Genomic DNA, 13,283 nt, shown 5'->3' with positions numbered 1-13,283 from the left:
GGTAAAGTTCTAATCTGAAGTCCTGGAAGGCAACTTATATGCAGTGTCAATTTTTTAAGAATAGTTGGACCAAACAGTCTGATTTAGAAAAAATTCTATTTCTTAACTTCACCAACCACTAGCAGATGGGAATAGAACTGCAAATATTGGAAGTACATAAAATAAAGGACCTATTGACACTGATAATTACCTATTTACAGTGGTCATTCACATGGTGTGATAGAAATATTTTTGTAATGGAGAGCTGATAGACCTATGCACCACAATAATAATTCTTGTTTCTGTTTTAATATATGGATAATATAAAGGAAAGAATACAGAAGAAAGGCCTTTTATTAGTAAAGAATAGAATATAAAATATTTCAAGAACAAATTCATAATTCAAAGTATAATTCTGAATCAGATCAAAGTATAATTCTGAATCTTGTCAATTTATAGAGATAAAAAGAATGGACCAAAATATGCAGTCCTTTGAGAATGACTCAGATGTAAGCTATATGTTGTGAGGTGAGACTTATTCTACAGAAAGTATGGCAGATATGGCATCACAGGTTCTGCTGATACTTTCACTTCCATTTTCAGATTTTTGCTCATGAAAAAGATAAACATACCTTGCCAGTAAAAACTGCCAGGTCCTCCTAATATGAGTTCTCCATTCTGTACATAAGACAAACAACAGCAGCAATAACCACAAAATTAATAATGTATACTAGATACTAATATCAAATACAAAAGAATCATCCAAACAATTAATATTCCAATTACAGGGGACAAAAGTATTGAGAGATTCCCCACTACTTGTTACTGAATACTATAACCAAACCTCGTGCTGTCCATACATGCTGGCAAATCAAATCCCTGGATGGCTTTTGCTGGCTAGAAATTCTAAGACATAGTTATGTACAATTCTAAATATTTATGCTATAGTACATATGTTATTGCAATTAGGGCCATTGTTGAAAGGATATTTTTTTATATTTCTTTGGAAACGATAGAGGGATGTTGAATAGAACTGAAATAAATGCTGTAAAATTTAATGTCCAATAAAAATGGATTAAAATAAAGTTATAAATATTGCAACAATACTGAAAAATAGCAAGACTTCAGGTATAGATGACATAATTGCATAAACTACAGATAAATATATATTTGAAGTATATTTAGCTTTGGAAAATTGTTTCATATGTGTTTGCAGACTGCTTCTAAACATGACAATGCAAAGAATATCAGTGTGCAATACAAAATGCAAAGAAGGATGCAAAAATTACAGGAGGGGTATTGCTGTTTCATTTGTACCTGGAAAAGTATTTATGGAATGCCGATCAAAAGAATAATCAAGGTGATTGATTTACTAATCAAACTGACAGGCTCCTGCAATGAAATGGGAATAAGGTATTTAAGAGGCATCACAGTGACACAAGAAGAGAAAGGGTCAAAATAGAAATGGCACTGAAGCAATATAGATTGATTACAAAAGTGAGTCACCACCATGAAAGAACTAAATTTTGATGATTTCATCATTTAGAATAGATATATAAGCCTACAACTGCAAAATGAAAGAAGAATAAAAAAGGAGTTTATCTTTGGATGAGTTAATGAAATCCTCAAAAAGGAAGAGGTAAGAAGCTCAAAAAAGAAAAGAAAAAAAGAAAGGAATGTATAAAGTAGTGCATCAACATGGGGGAAGCAATAATAGAAAGATATGGAGGGATATAATGAATGCTATAGATATGAATTAATATTAATGTCTTTTCTCTCTCTCTCTCTCTCCATCATATATTGTAACATATATATGCGTGTGTCTGTGTGTGTACACACACACATATACACACACACAAAACACATGTTAAATTGTATGTGAATAGATTCCTAAACTGCTTTTTATTCTTATTAGACAGGTTGTATCTTGTGGATACAAAGAAAGCTTACAAACTGAAATAATTGCAACAAAAACAGCACCATAGTAGAATAGTACAATGCACGCTACATGGGGCTGTCCTTAAAGAGTATCTGGAAGCATTTATTGCAGTAGTTCTCAACCTTCCTAATGCCGCGACCCTTTAATATAGCTCCTCATGTTGTGGTGACTCCCAACCATAAAATTATAGCTCGGTTCCTAAGACCATCAAAAGGAGTCACGACCCACAGGTTGAGAACCACTGATCTATTGGAACAGAATATGGTGAGGTGGGCAGTTACGGGTGCCAGTCATTTGGCATTATGTATCACTTCTGTACGCTCTACGAGCTACATTGGCTACAACTATATTTCTGGGTGCAAATCATGGTGCCAGTGGGTACTTTAAAGCTGTTTAAAACCTCGCACAGAGTCACCGTTCCTCAATAGTGTTTATTTGTCCTATTAAATCTGGCAGGAAAAGCATGCTCCAAGTCTTTCCAGTAAAGTTTGATCTAGTGGGACTCAAGAACTTTTTCTACTATGGTTTGCAACTTTTGAAATATCATCCCTCTGACATTAAGTTTGCACTGACCGCTGACATTTCAGAAAGAACTAAGGAGAGATGGGAGTTAAAAATATGATAAACAAACAAACAAATGAATTTTATAGCTAAAAGTCTGTAGAGATTCTCAGTCATCCAGATTATGGTTGTCCCAAAGGTGCCTTTTCAGTAGGCAACTGGACTTTCTGGTTTTTCTTTTGAAGACAACTGCATTCCCCACTATCCTGTCAGAGCTGAAGAAGCTTTTTGGATGAGAAGCAAAATGTCTTCAAAAGAAAAAACAAGAAAGTCCAGTTGCCTCCTGAAAAAGCACATTTGAGACAAACAAAGAAATAAATAAACTTGGCTTTGCCATATAACCTGTGGCTCTGGCATAACAGGGAGGTTTCATTATTTTTTGAATGCAGAATGTTATGTTTAATAACAACATCCATCCATCACACAAGTGCTATAAAATATCTCAGTCATGTCATCACAGCTTCATCCAGAATGGCTTCCACCAGCTGTTTGCTTGCAAGGACATGAGTTGGCTTCAATTTTGGCTCAGATTGTAGCTAGGAATTGTAGCTATTGTATTATGTTTTTGTTTGAATGAGGACAATAAGCATGAAGAAAATGCTGATTTTACCAGCCTTGTCCCTGGCCAAAACTTCATCTAATATTGCTGATGGATGAGTAAGAACCTTGTCAACAAAACTGCTAGTTTTTATTAGGATTGTTAATCAAATACAGAATCTGTAACTGGTTAATTTCTTCCTCTAAGAAAGCATATTCTCCCTTTGGTGCAAGAAGAAAATAGCACATTTCCCAGTGTTCATATGGATGCCTGTCTAAGATTAGTATAAGAACTGGGTAGAAAGCCAGTTTTTAAGAGTCTTTGAGTTTTTAGGAGTCTTGGGGTTTTTGAGACTCAATACAATGTGTTTGTGTGTGTGTTTGTGTTTGCTATACAAATATTTTTGAGGTGAAAATTGATGAATTGTAGAACAAAGTAAATACGAGAATGAATGTGAAAATGATTAGAAAATCCATCAGCCAGCCAACTACTGTGGATGCTCACCTTATAAAAATCTAAGCTGAATCCTGCTTGACAGTAACCTTGCCCCTCAGGATCTGGGTTGTCTGAAGGTATTAAAGAATGAACACTGAGTTAGTTTTATATTATCAATTGACTCAAATGTATTTATAACTAATAAGGGAGGAGTTAACAAGCTTCAAATGCAAGCTTCCATTTTTTATGGTAAAAATTAGGTAACAATTGTTAGATGAATTCTAGATTCAAAATAAAATAAGAATAGTGACAATTAAAATCATAATACTTGATCACCCAAAGCCAAAACAAAAAAAACAAGTGTGTGAGTTTTGATTTTTTTAAAAAACATGAATCTAAGCAACAAGTGTATATTTGGAAGATGAAAATGAAATCCTTGGTTTGGTTTATTTCTACAACAGTCTAAGCTGGAGAAAGGACCTTGGATTGCACACATTTTGGCTGCAGTTCATGATAGCCAGAGAGTCTGCAGAAAGGCCAGAATAGTCATGATGGCAACTGCAACCACATGATCAAAGTACCACTTCTTTTTTGCATATAACATGCATATAAAACAAAGGCAGCTGCTGTTTTGACTTTTTGAGCCTCTTCTGCCTCTGTACATCCTGATACAAACCACTGCCTTTCATAGGTGATACATATCTTCACGGGTGTCTTGAAGAATGACAATTAGAAGACCTGCAGAAATTGTGCAATTCTTTGTTAATTTGGTGGTCTCCCATTCCATGTTTCCTTTATAACTTCCTTGTTCACAAACATAATTATCTTTATTCAAGGTCAAGGAGTTAATTGTTAGTTCTACAAAAAGAGATAGAGAAAAGGATGGCTATATCTCTAGCAATCAGCTGCTTTTAAAATTTGGCTACTGCTTATCAAGGTCTGTTGAAAAGAACTTTTAAATTAAGCCAGAGTTCATTTATCATTGTTGTAGGACCAGACTCATCTTTATTCTTTTAATGAAACATAAAAGCATCTATATATAATTACATGTCTCTTTGTAACCAAGGGTTTTGGACTCCAGAACTACATGCTTAGGTGGAATTTATGAAAATACAGATGAAAACTGTTTTATGAAGTTTAACTACTCAAAAACTTACTGTTGCGACAAGGAGAATATTCTGCATAGATAGTAAAATTCTGAATAGCAATATAGCAGGTGCCCACTGGATCTTTTTCAGGTGCAGCCTTCAGAGTCCGCCAATGATATAAGGGAGCACAAGCCTATCAAAATATGAGTTGCACAACAAAACATGTTTAGGTGTTTGGCTTAGGTTTACAGTGTAGTAATTTGTGTTGTTACAAATTAATAATTTGTGTAGTAATTTGTGTAAAAATGCAGATGTATTCTTTATAAAACCAAGGTTATTGATTTCTGAAATATTGACACTTCTAGATTGACTGGACTCTTGGCTAGATATATATATTTACATCTGCTGCATTTTTTCTTGCTCTGTCTTATCCTTCATTTGTGTTTAGGAGCAACTTTCCTTCAGTTAACTGAGAGGATATCTCCTAAATTTTCACTGTTATTTGTAGTAGTCTGAATAGTTATAATTTAAAAAAACATAGGCATTGGGACAGAGTTGACTTTTTTTTTGCCTGAAACCCAAAGAGTTGTTCTAATCTATATACATTCACTCAGTAGATTTACATCTTTATCCTGGAGTTCAAGAGCTATACTGTACACAACTTGCCCTTGTGGAACATTCCCTATGGTCTAAAACCAAACTACAAAATACAGCTGCAGGTAGTCAACTTATGACTGTTACTTAATGAACATTCAATGTTATGAGAGACTGCCACAGAGCTACTCATCATCCACTTTCAAAGTTATAACAGCTACACTTGTCCCTGTGGTCACATGATTACATTTTGGGTACTTGGCAACCAGTTCACTTTTATCGCTGTTTGCAGCATCCTGTGATCACTTAACCACAGTTTGGGAAGTTTTTTTTATTGGTTTCTGGTGTTTATTTCTGTTTTCCTGCAAAAAATACCCAAAGAAGAAAATGGATTCACTTAACAACCATAGTGCTAATGTAAGACTGAGATGCTTATTTAACAATTGAGGTATTTACTAAATGGCTGTCCTAAATAATGCCATTACTTAGAATCCTGTCAAGTGATACCTCGATTTATGATGACAAAGACTTACGAACTTAATTTCAGGCTGAATTGTGATTATTAGGTTCAGTACTACCTATAGTGCTATTGTAAAATGTTACAGTGCTGCCCTCCAAGGTCATATCAGGGACTCAACAAACTAGATCACATTTATAATTGATTGACGTATCACATGGTCATTTGACTGCAAATTGTGACATTTTTCCCAGTTTCTAGCAAAAATACCCATTCAAGAGTAAAGTTAGCACTTATGATCGTGTGATTCACTTAATTATTGCCATTAAAATGATCGTGTGACTGCCTGGTATAGAAAATATAGTGAGCTTTCCTAATTGTCTATCTGTCTATCTATCTATCTATCTATCTATCTATCTATCTATCTATCTATCTATCTATCTATCTATCTGACTAATGGAATATTGAAATAAATATTGAAATAAAAGATAATTAAATATCCTTTTATGTTTGAAAAAGCTAATAAACATTACAGATCACTGATCAAGAGAATTTATAAATAGCTATCTATTCATCTGGAGTTATCATTAGCAGCAAATTTCTTCAGCAAACCCACTGCCTATTTTTAGCTTTACTTTTTCAACGAAGGGGGAATAGTGCATTACAGCTGGATATATTGTCCAGTTAGGATTGCAAGCTTATGGAATATCCTTAAACTGTTACATATGTTGGTGGGAAACCAGATTAACTATTTCTTGGATGGTGGGATTCAAAAAAATTTACTATCAGTTCTGTGGGTATGACTTGGTGGGTGTGGCATGGCTTGGTGGGCCTGGCTTAGTGGGCATGGCAGGGGAAGAATACTGTAAAATCTCCGTTCCCTCCCCACCCCACTAACCTACTTTCCAGCTCCGTTCTCCTGTGCAGGGCAACAAAAGGAGACTCAGCTGATCAGCTGGGAGTTGGGAGGCAGAAAATAGATAGGGGCAGGGCCAGTCAGAGGTGGTATTTACCGATTCTCCGAACTACTCAAAATTTCCACTACCAGTTCTCCAGAACTGGTCAGAACCTGCTGAATACCACCTCTGGTGTGAATGTGGGTATTTCTGTTGGATACATGACATCCTTTGTTGAGATGTAGGTGGTAGATAAGAAAGCTGGCTACCTTTTTGGAATGTCATTTATTCACTGGGCACCCTGTTGATGGCTTGCAATTCTTCTTAAAGAGTTTGCTCTTATTTTGGGAATGACTAGATTCTGACCCTTTCTTTGGATATTTCATTGTTTTATCTTATTTTACCATTTATTTCAAGCTAGTTTGAGAATATTACACTGCAACTGATATAATTTTTGTTTTAAAAGGGAGCAAATTGATACTTTTGATTATTAGCAGTTAAAGACAGAGAAAGTTCAATACAGTCAAAAAAGGTGTTTAGGATATAATGGCACATAAAACATATATAACAAAAGTATTATAAGTGTCCAGTTCTCACTCAAATCAGAAATTCTTACTACTCAGAAAAACAAGACCCCTGTAGTAGTAGTAGTAGTAGTAGTAGTAGTAGTAGTAGTAATAATAATAATAATAATAATAATAATAATAATAATAATAATAATAATAATAATAATAATTGTTATAAGTAGTTCCTCAACAAGCTCTATAATTGTGCAAATAAGAGTAAGGATGTGAGCTTTATCTTATGCTTTGGGAGAAAGTGCCCCTTTGTCAGCTAGCAAAAATTATTTTGACATTCTATGAATGCTTTTCTTTTGATGCTCATTTTGTGTAAGAAAATCAATATTGCATTTCAAAAAGAGGAAGAATGGGAAGAAAAAAGGAAGATATGCAAAGAAAGGTAAATCAGTTTGGAATCTGAGAGCTAGGACTGCTTGAAGACTTGTGGGAATTTTACATGCCAACAATCTCTGTAACAAGATAGGGTGATGTTTTATTCATCACCTGCTTTATGTCAAAGTCCTTTTCTAGGGTTAATCATATGAGCAAATATTTCAAGCAAGGCATTTCCTTTAGATACACAATTTTATTTAGAAATAATTCAAACCATTTTGAAACAAATCCCCAAGACAACACTTGCTGTTTGGTAATTGTTTAGGAAAATTAAGCATGAACAAATCCATGGTTCGAAACATGAAAGGTTTCGTTGTCCTTTCTGAAGCTTTGCATTACATCCTTCTGCATTGGTTTCTAATATGAAATGCCTGCTTTCGTAAGGAAACCATCACAACTAACAACTTAATGAAACTGTTCAAAAGAAAACACTGTTATGGTGTTTCAGCTGGGGATTTCCATCAAAGCATATAGAAAAAAACCTATCCGAGGATTTATGAAAGAAACTTAAAATTTAGAGCCATAGCACCATTGATTCTACTGTAATAGTTTTACAACTGTGAGGAACATTCTCCAATAGCTAATGGTAGGCTATTTAATGTATTGAATTAAAGCCACAATAAGTCATAATTTATTAATTGCAATGCCTAGATTAATACAACACATTTAGTTGCCTGTTTTTTTTAATGAACACAAAAGCTGCTTTCTAGACTCTCCAAGCTATCTCTATTATCTCACTAGCCAGATTACTTAGACCAGGGTCCCCAACTCCCAGGCTGTTGACCAGCACTGGTCCATGGACTGTTAAGAACCAGGCATGCAAGTAGCAGACAAGTGAGCAAAATTCTGCACGTGCTAAGATCTAAGTTGTGCATGAGATCATCCCCCATGGAAAAATTGTATTCCATGGAACCGGTCCCTGGTGCCAGAAAGGTTTTTAATTAATAACAATTATTTATATATCTTGGATTCAGGATGAAATTTATTATTTCATTCAGATTTTAAACATCTGTTTGCATCCTTGTGGTAATATATTTTATTAATCATTTTATCATTTTCTGTAAGGCCTTTGTATAACTAGCAGTAAGTCTAGGAGATGTGGGCATTCTTGGTGGGGGTAGGAGTATCTTTGCTCAGAGTGCCTCATTCTGTTTTGATTCTGCCAGTTTAGAAGGAATAGGAAAATGGGTGAAAGTTCAAGGTACAAGGTACACAGTTGTGCTTTCTCATGGGACTTTCCAAACTTTCCCATGAGACTTTCCGTGGCTGTATGATCTCATCCTAGCAAGGTAACATCTGGGACTTTCCAAGATTGTGTGTTCTCATGCTGGTGAAGTAATCTCCTGTTGAGGTCATTGTTTTCTGAATATGCATACTGTATATTTTGCTTGTGTTTTTTCTCAATAAATACTGCTACCTGAGTTCTCTCAGGGTTGGCATTTTTCTCAGAGACAGTTCCCTGTGTCTCTTTTCAATGTCAAACCACCATAAATGGTGACCCCGACGTGATAGCTTGGAAAGCTATACGTTTCCCGCATCCTATACTCATCGTCGCGGACGTCGAGCTGGGCCCTCATCTTCTTCGCTGGACGAAGATAGATTCTTTCGTGAGTATGGGGGAGATCTCTCGAAGGCTCAGAAAGAGCACATCAGGGAATTGAGAGGGATCATTGGGAATAGTTTTGGGTTTGGAATTGGCAGTAGGGGTTGTGCTGTAGGAAAGAAAGAAATTGAGGACTTACTACAGTATGTTTGGAAAAATATTAAGTCATATCCGGAGGGAGGTAGTATTAAAGTAGAGTCCTGGAAAAGATAGGGAAATTTTTGCATCGAGGAACCTCGTGCCCCTTCTTCAATTTTGTTAACCTGGAGAGTGATTATGGATGCGTTAGCTACTTATGAACAACCGCTCCTATCACCCCCGAAGAAGGTTTGCCGCTTTACCATGCGGTGCGTTTGTTGCCGCCGACGGCACCTCCAGATAAATCTGGGGGACTGTCCGGCGCTAGAAATACTTTGTCAGAGGATAAGAGTTTACCTTTAAGGGTTCAGGTGGATGCAGTTACTGCAGCTATTCAAGAAGCAAAGAATAGAGGGGAATTATCAGGAGATGATTTGGTGGAGTTTGGAGTAGAAGTTCAACTTAATCCAGTGGAAATTGTTATGGATGCTGCATTAAATCCGCAGCGGGAGTGGAAGCCTTTACAGCTCAGAATTTTGAGGGAAGTTAAGCAAGCAGCAAAAGAATATGGTGTTAGAACGCCATATACTCAGGCATTGTTAGAAGCAGTTGGTTATGGAAATAAAATGATTCCGGCTGACTGGAAAGCTCTGTTGAATATGATTTTAACTCCAGCTCAATATTTGGTGTTAGATCAGAAATGGAGACAGCTGGCAGTCCAGAGGGAACAGCAAATGTTACCCCAGATCAGCTTTACGGAGCTGGTAATTTTACAACAGTGGAACAACAGAGAGATGGTATGCCTGAGGAAGGGTTCATTCTTCTCCCACAAATAATTTTTCAAGCCATAGGTCTCTCCTGATGGCGAAGGTGGTGAAAGACCTTTACTAACATCAAACAAGGGAACAATGAACCCTATGAAAATTTCATTAGCAGACTGAAATTGGCTATTGAAAGACAAATTGATAATCAATTCGCCCAGAAAGAGTTGCTTTTTAAGTTAGCAGTAGAACAAGCTAACACAGATTGCAAAAGATTTTAAATCCACTGGTAGCAAGTGGAGAGAGAGAAATCGCAGATTTGATTAATGCATGTAGAAAGGTAGGGAGTCAGTCTTTTAACATGGAAACTTTAGCTCTGGCTTTACAAACAGGACATGCTCAAAGGGGAATTGTTTCAATTGTGGGAAGCCTGGACATTTTAAAGCGCAATGTCGGGCTCCTGGAGGAGGTCAAAGTCAGCAGAATAAGAGATCAATGGGACAGGGTGTTCGTCCTAAATCAGTGTGCCCAAAATGTAAGAAAAGATACCATTGGGCATATCAGATGCTCCCTACAGTTTTTACTGATGGAGGGAAAGTTTTTGGTGCTTGTGTTTGGAAAGATAAATCTGGAATTTGGCATACAAAAGTGACTTCAGAGCAGAAGTCTGCCCAGCAGGCAGAACTTGCTGCTGTAGTTTTGGCTTTTCAAAATTTTCACAATCAGGATTTTAATTTAATAGTGGATTCATTGTATGTATATAATTTGTTACCCTTTGTAGCAGGTTCTTATTTGTCTCCTGGAATATCACCTGATATTTTAAGATTGCTTTTGCTGTTACAAGGATGTTTGGAGCAGCGTGTGAATGTGTGTATGCCACGCTCAAGACCATGTTGACTAAATTAAATAAAAAAGGAGGGAAGCTCCTGGGGCTTCCAGCGATTCAAGATCAATTAAATCTAGCTTTATATACTTTAAATTTTTTAAATTTGTCTGGTAACCCCCTGCGGCGCGGCCAGCAGGCATTTTCTTCTCCTTCTACAGATGCGGTGAGACCTCGGGTGTTGGTGCGGTTCCTTCCAGATCCGGCATGGGTTCCTGCTGAGCTGATAACGTGGGGACGTGGTTATGCAGCAGTTGAACATCTTGGTCAAATTCGTTGGGTTCCTGGTCGGTGTGTTCGGCCTGATCATTCGCAGGCACCTGTGAAGGAAGTTTCGGAACAGCAGGATGGCGCATCTGTGGTTCCTGATCCTGTTGATTCTGCCTAATCTGTCCTGGGCTGCTCGGGTGCGGAGAGAGCAGCGACAGCATGTTCAGCGTGCCGGAGATTTGGGCGATGATTTGTGGACAGATAATAATTACATTAAAGATTTGCGCACAACTGCCAAAAACTTGAACATCACCAATTGTTGGTTGTGTATGCACCTTCCTGGGAGAGTGGGAGAAGGACTAACATTGCATGGAGTGCCTTTTGAGGAAAAAGATTTAATAAAGAATGCAACCTGGAGAAAACAGTTATCTTGTGCTACAACAGAGCAATTCCAGATCCTAACCAGGGGAGGTAATCTATGGACACAAATTTCTCGAGGTCTTATCCCGCCTTTGGGAATTGCTATGAACTATAGGGATATTCATATTTTAAATAATTTTACTGTTGCTATGTTTAATGATACTATAAAGAATATTAAGATGATTAATGTAGAAATGTCTGAAATTCGTACAGTTACTTTGCAAAATCGATATGCTTTAGATATTATGTTAGCTGCTCAAGGAGGAGTTTGTGCTTTAATTCATTCGCATTGTTGTATTTTTATACATAATTATGAGCCAAACATTACAAAAACTGTTCAGGACATGGAAGATCGTATTGCTCAGCATCAATCTGGAGCTGATGGGTTTAATGCATCATTCTGGGACAGTCTGTGGTCCTGGCTTCCTGATGGATCATGGTTTCGCTCCTTATTGCAAGGGGTTGATATTATTATCGCTATATGTATCTTATTATGTTGTTTTATTCAATGTATTCCTAATCTATTACAAATGTGTACCTCAGTCTTCCGGCGTGTGGGATCAGGTCATGAGGGAACTGTGTACTATGCCACTAAAACACCCCCTATCTTTGAATAAATAAAAAAGGAGGGAATGTGGTAATATATTTTATTAATCATTTTATCATTTTCTGTAAGGCCTTTGTATAACTAGCAGTAAGTCTAGGAGATGTGGGCATTCTTGGTGGGGGTAGGAGTATCTTTGCTCAGAGTGCCTCATTCTGTTTTGATTCTGCCAGTTTAGAAGGAATAGGAAAATGGGTGAAAGTTCAAGGTACAGGGTACACAGTTGTGCTTTCTCATGGGACTTTCCAAACTTTCCCATGAGACTTTCCGTGGCTGTATGATCTCATCCTAGCAAGGTAACATCTGGGACTTTCCAAGATTGTGTGTTCTCATGCTGGTGAAGTAATCTCCTGTTGAGGTCATTGTTTTCTGAATATGCATACTGTATATTTTGCTTGTGTTTTTTCTCAATAAATACTGCTACCTGAGTTCTCTCAGGGTTGGCATTTTTCTCAGAGACAGTTCCCTGTGTCTCTTTTCAATGTCAAACCACCATACATCCTCACCTGAAATTTTTCTGAGAAAACTCTGTTTATATACTCCACATTTAAAAAATATTTTATTGCATTTCATTTTTTCCAGAATAAGGATTCTACTTGGTTTTTTCCACTAGCAGGCAGGTGATTATACTTTAGAAACTAAATGGAGGTGGGGAAAAGAATTCAGTAGGGGAAGAATAATTTTAATTAATTTACATTCAAGACCCTGTTTGGTGATGTTGTTAAAACAACAGACGAAAAACTGGGAGAATGTGAGAAATCAATGGCAAACCACTTCCAAAAATATTGCCAAGAAAACTACAAGGACATATCCAGGCAGTTGGCAGGAATCAATGCTGACTTGAAAGCATAACATATACACTCTCTCACACACAAAACTAAATTCAATTAAAGTAACTTAGTGCAGATATTACACTCCTACACTGAATCATTTTCCTTCTCATGGAATTTAATGATTTTTTGGGGGGTAAAGTTCCAGATCCCTTGAAATAAAGAGAAATAAGCACAGGTTTTTCCATCTCTTTCAAGAATAATTCTAAATCCAATACTAGCTGCATATATCAGAATAGTAGTATAAAGGTCTTATAAAGGCCTGACTGGAGATTGAAATAGGTTTGAGGAACAAGCAAATAACACATGCCAAAATCTCTGTTCATATTCCTTCTACAGCATGAATTAAAGGCAATTCGAAAAAGCACCTGAAAACTGACTCTCCACAATTCTGAAGAATATAAAGTGAGAAAGAGAGAGAGAGAGAGAGAGGCATACTCTTTCAAGATTCTCT

The 13,283-nt window shown here is 36.7% G+C and overlaps 1 protein-coding gene across 2 annotated transcripts in view; it reads right to left on the bottom strand.

The window, feature by feature from the left end:
* Positions 1–13,283, bottom strand: part of ITGA8 (integrin subunit alpha 8) — a 169,893-nt gene that overhangs the window by 127,343 nt on the left and 29,267 nt on the right. For both annotated transcript variants that reach the window (XM_026681384.2, XM_087946773.1), the window contains exons 4-6: positions 4,610–4,733; positions 3,522–3,583; positions 612–657 (exon numbers count right to left, since the gene is read on the bottom strand). In XM_026681384.2, coding sequence (XP_026537169.1) covers positions 612–657; positions 3,522–3,583; positions 4,610–4,733 — 232 coding nt within the window. The remainder of the gene's footprint in view (positions 1–611; positions 658–3,521; positions 3,584–4,609; positions 4,734–13,283) is intronic.

Source organism: Notechis scutatus, chromosome Z (genome assembly GCF_049901735.1).
Source record: "Notechis scutatus isolate UNSWTSFEM ecotype Mainland chromosome Z, rNotScu1.2, whole genome shotgun sequence".
Classification (NCBI taxonomy): domain Eukaryota; kingdom Metazoa; phylum Chordata; class Lepidosauria; order Squamata; family Elapidae; genus Notechis; species Notechis scutatus.
The sequence above is the reverse complement of the archived record's forward strand: the minus strand, read 5'-3'. Positions and strand labels throughout refer to the sequence as shown.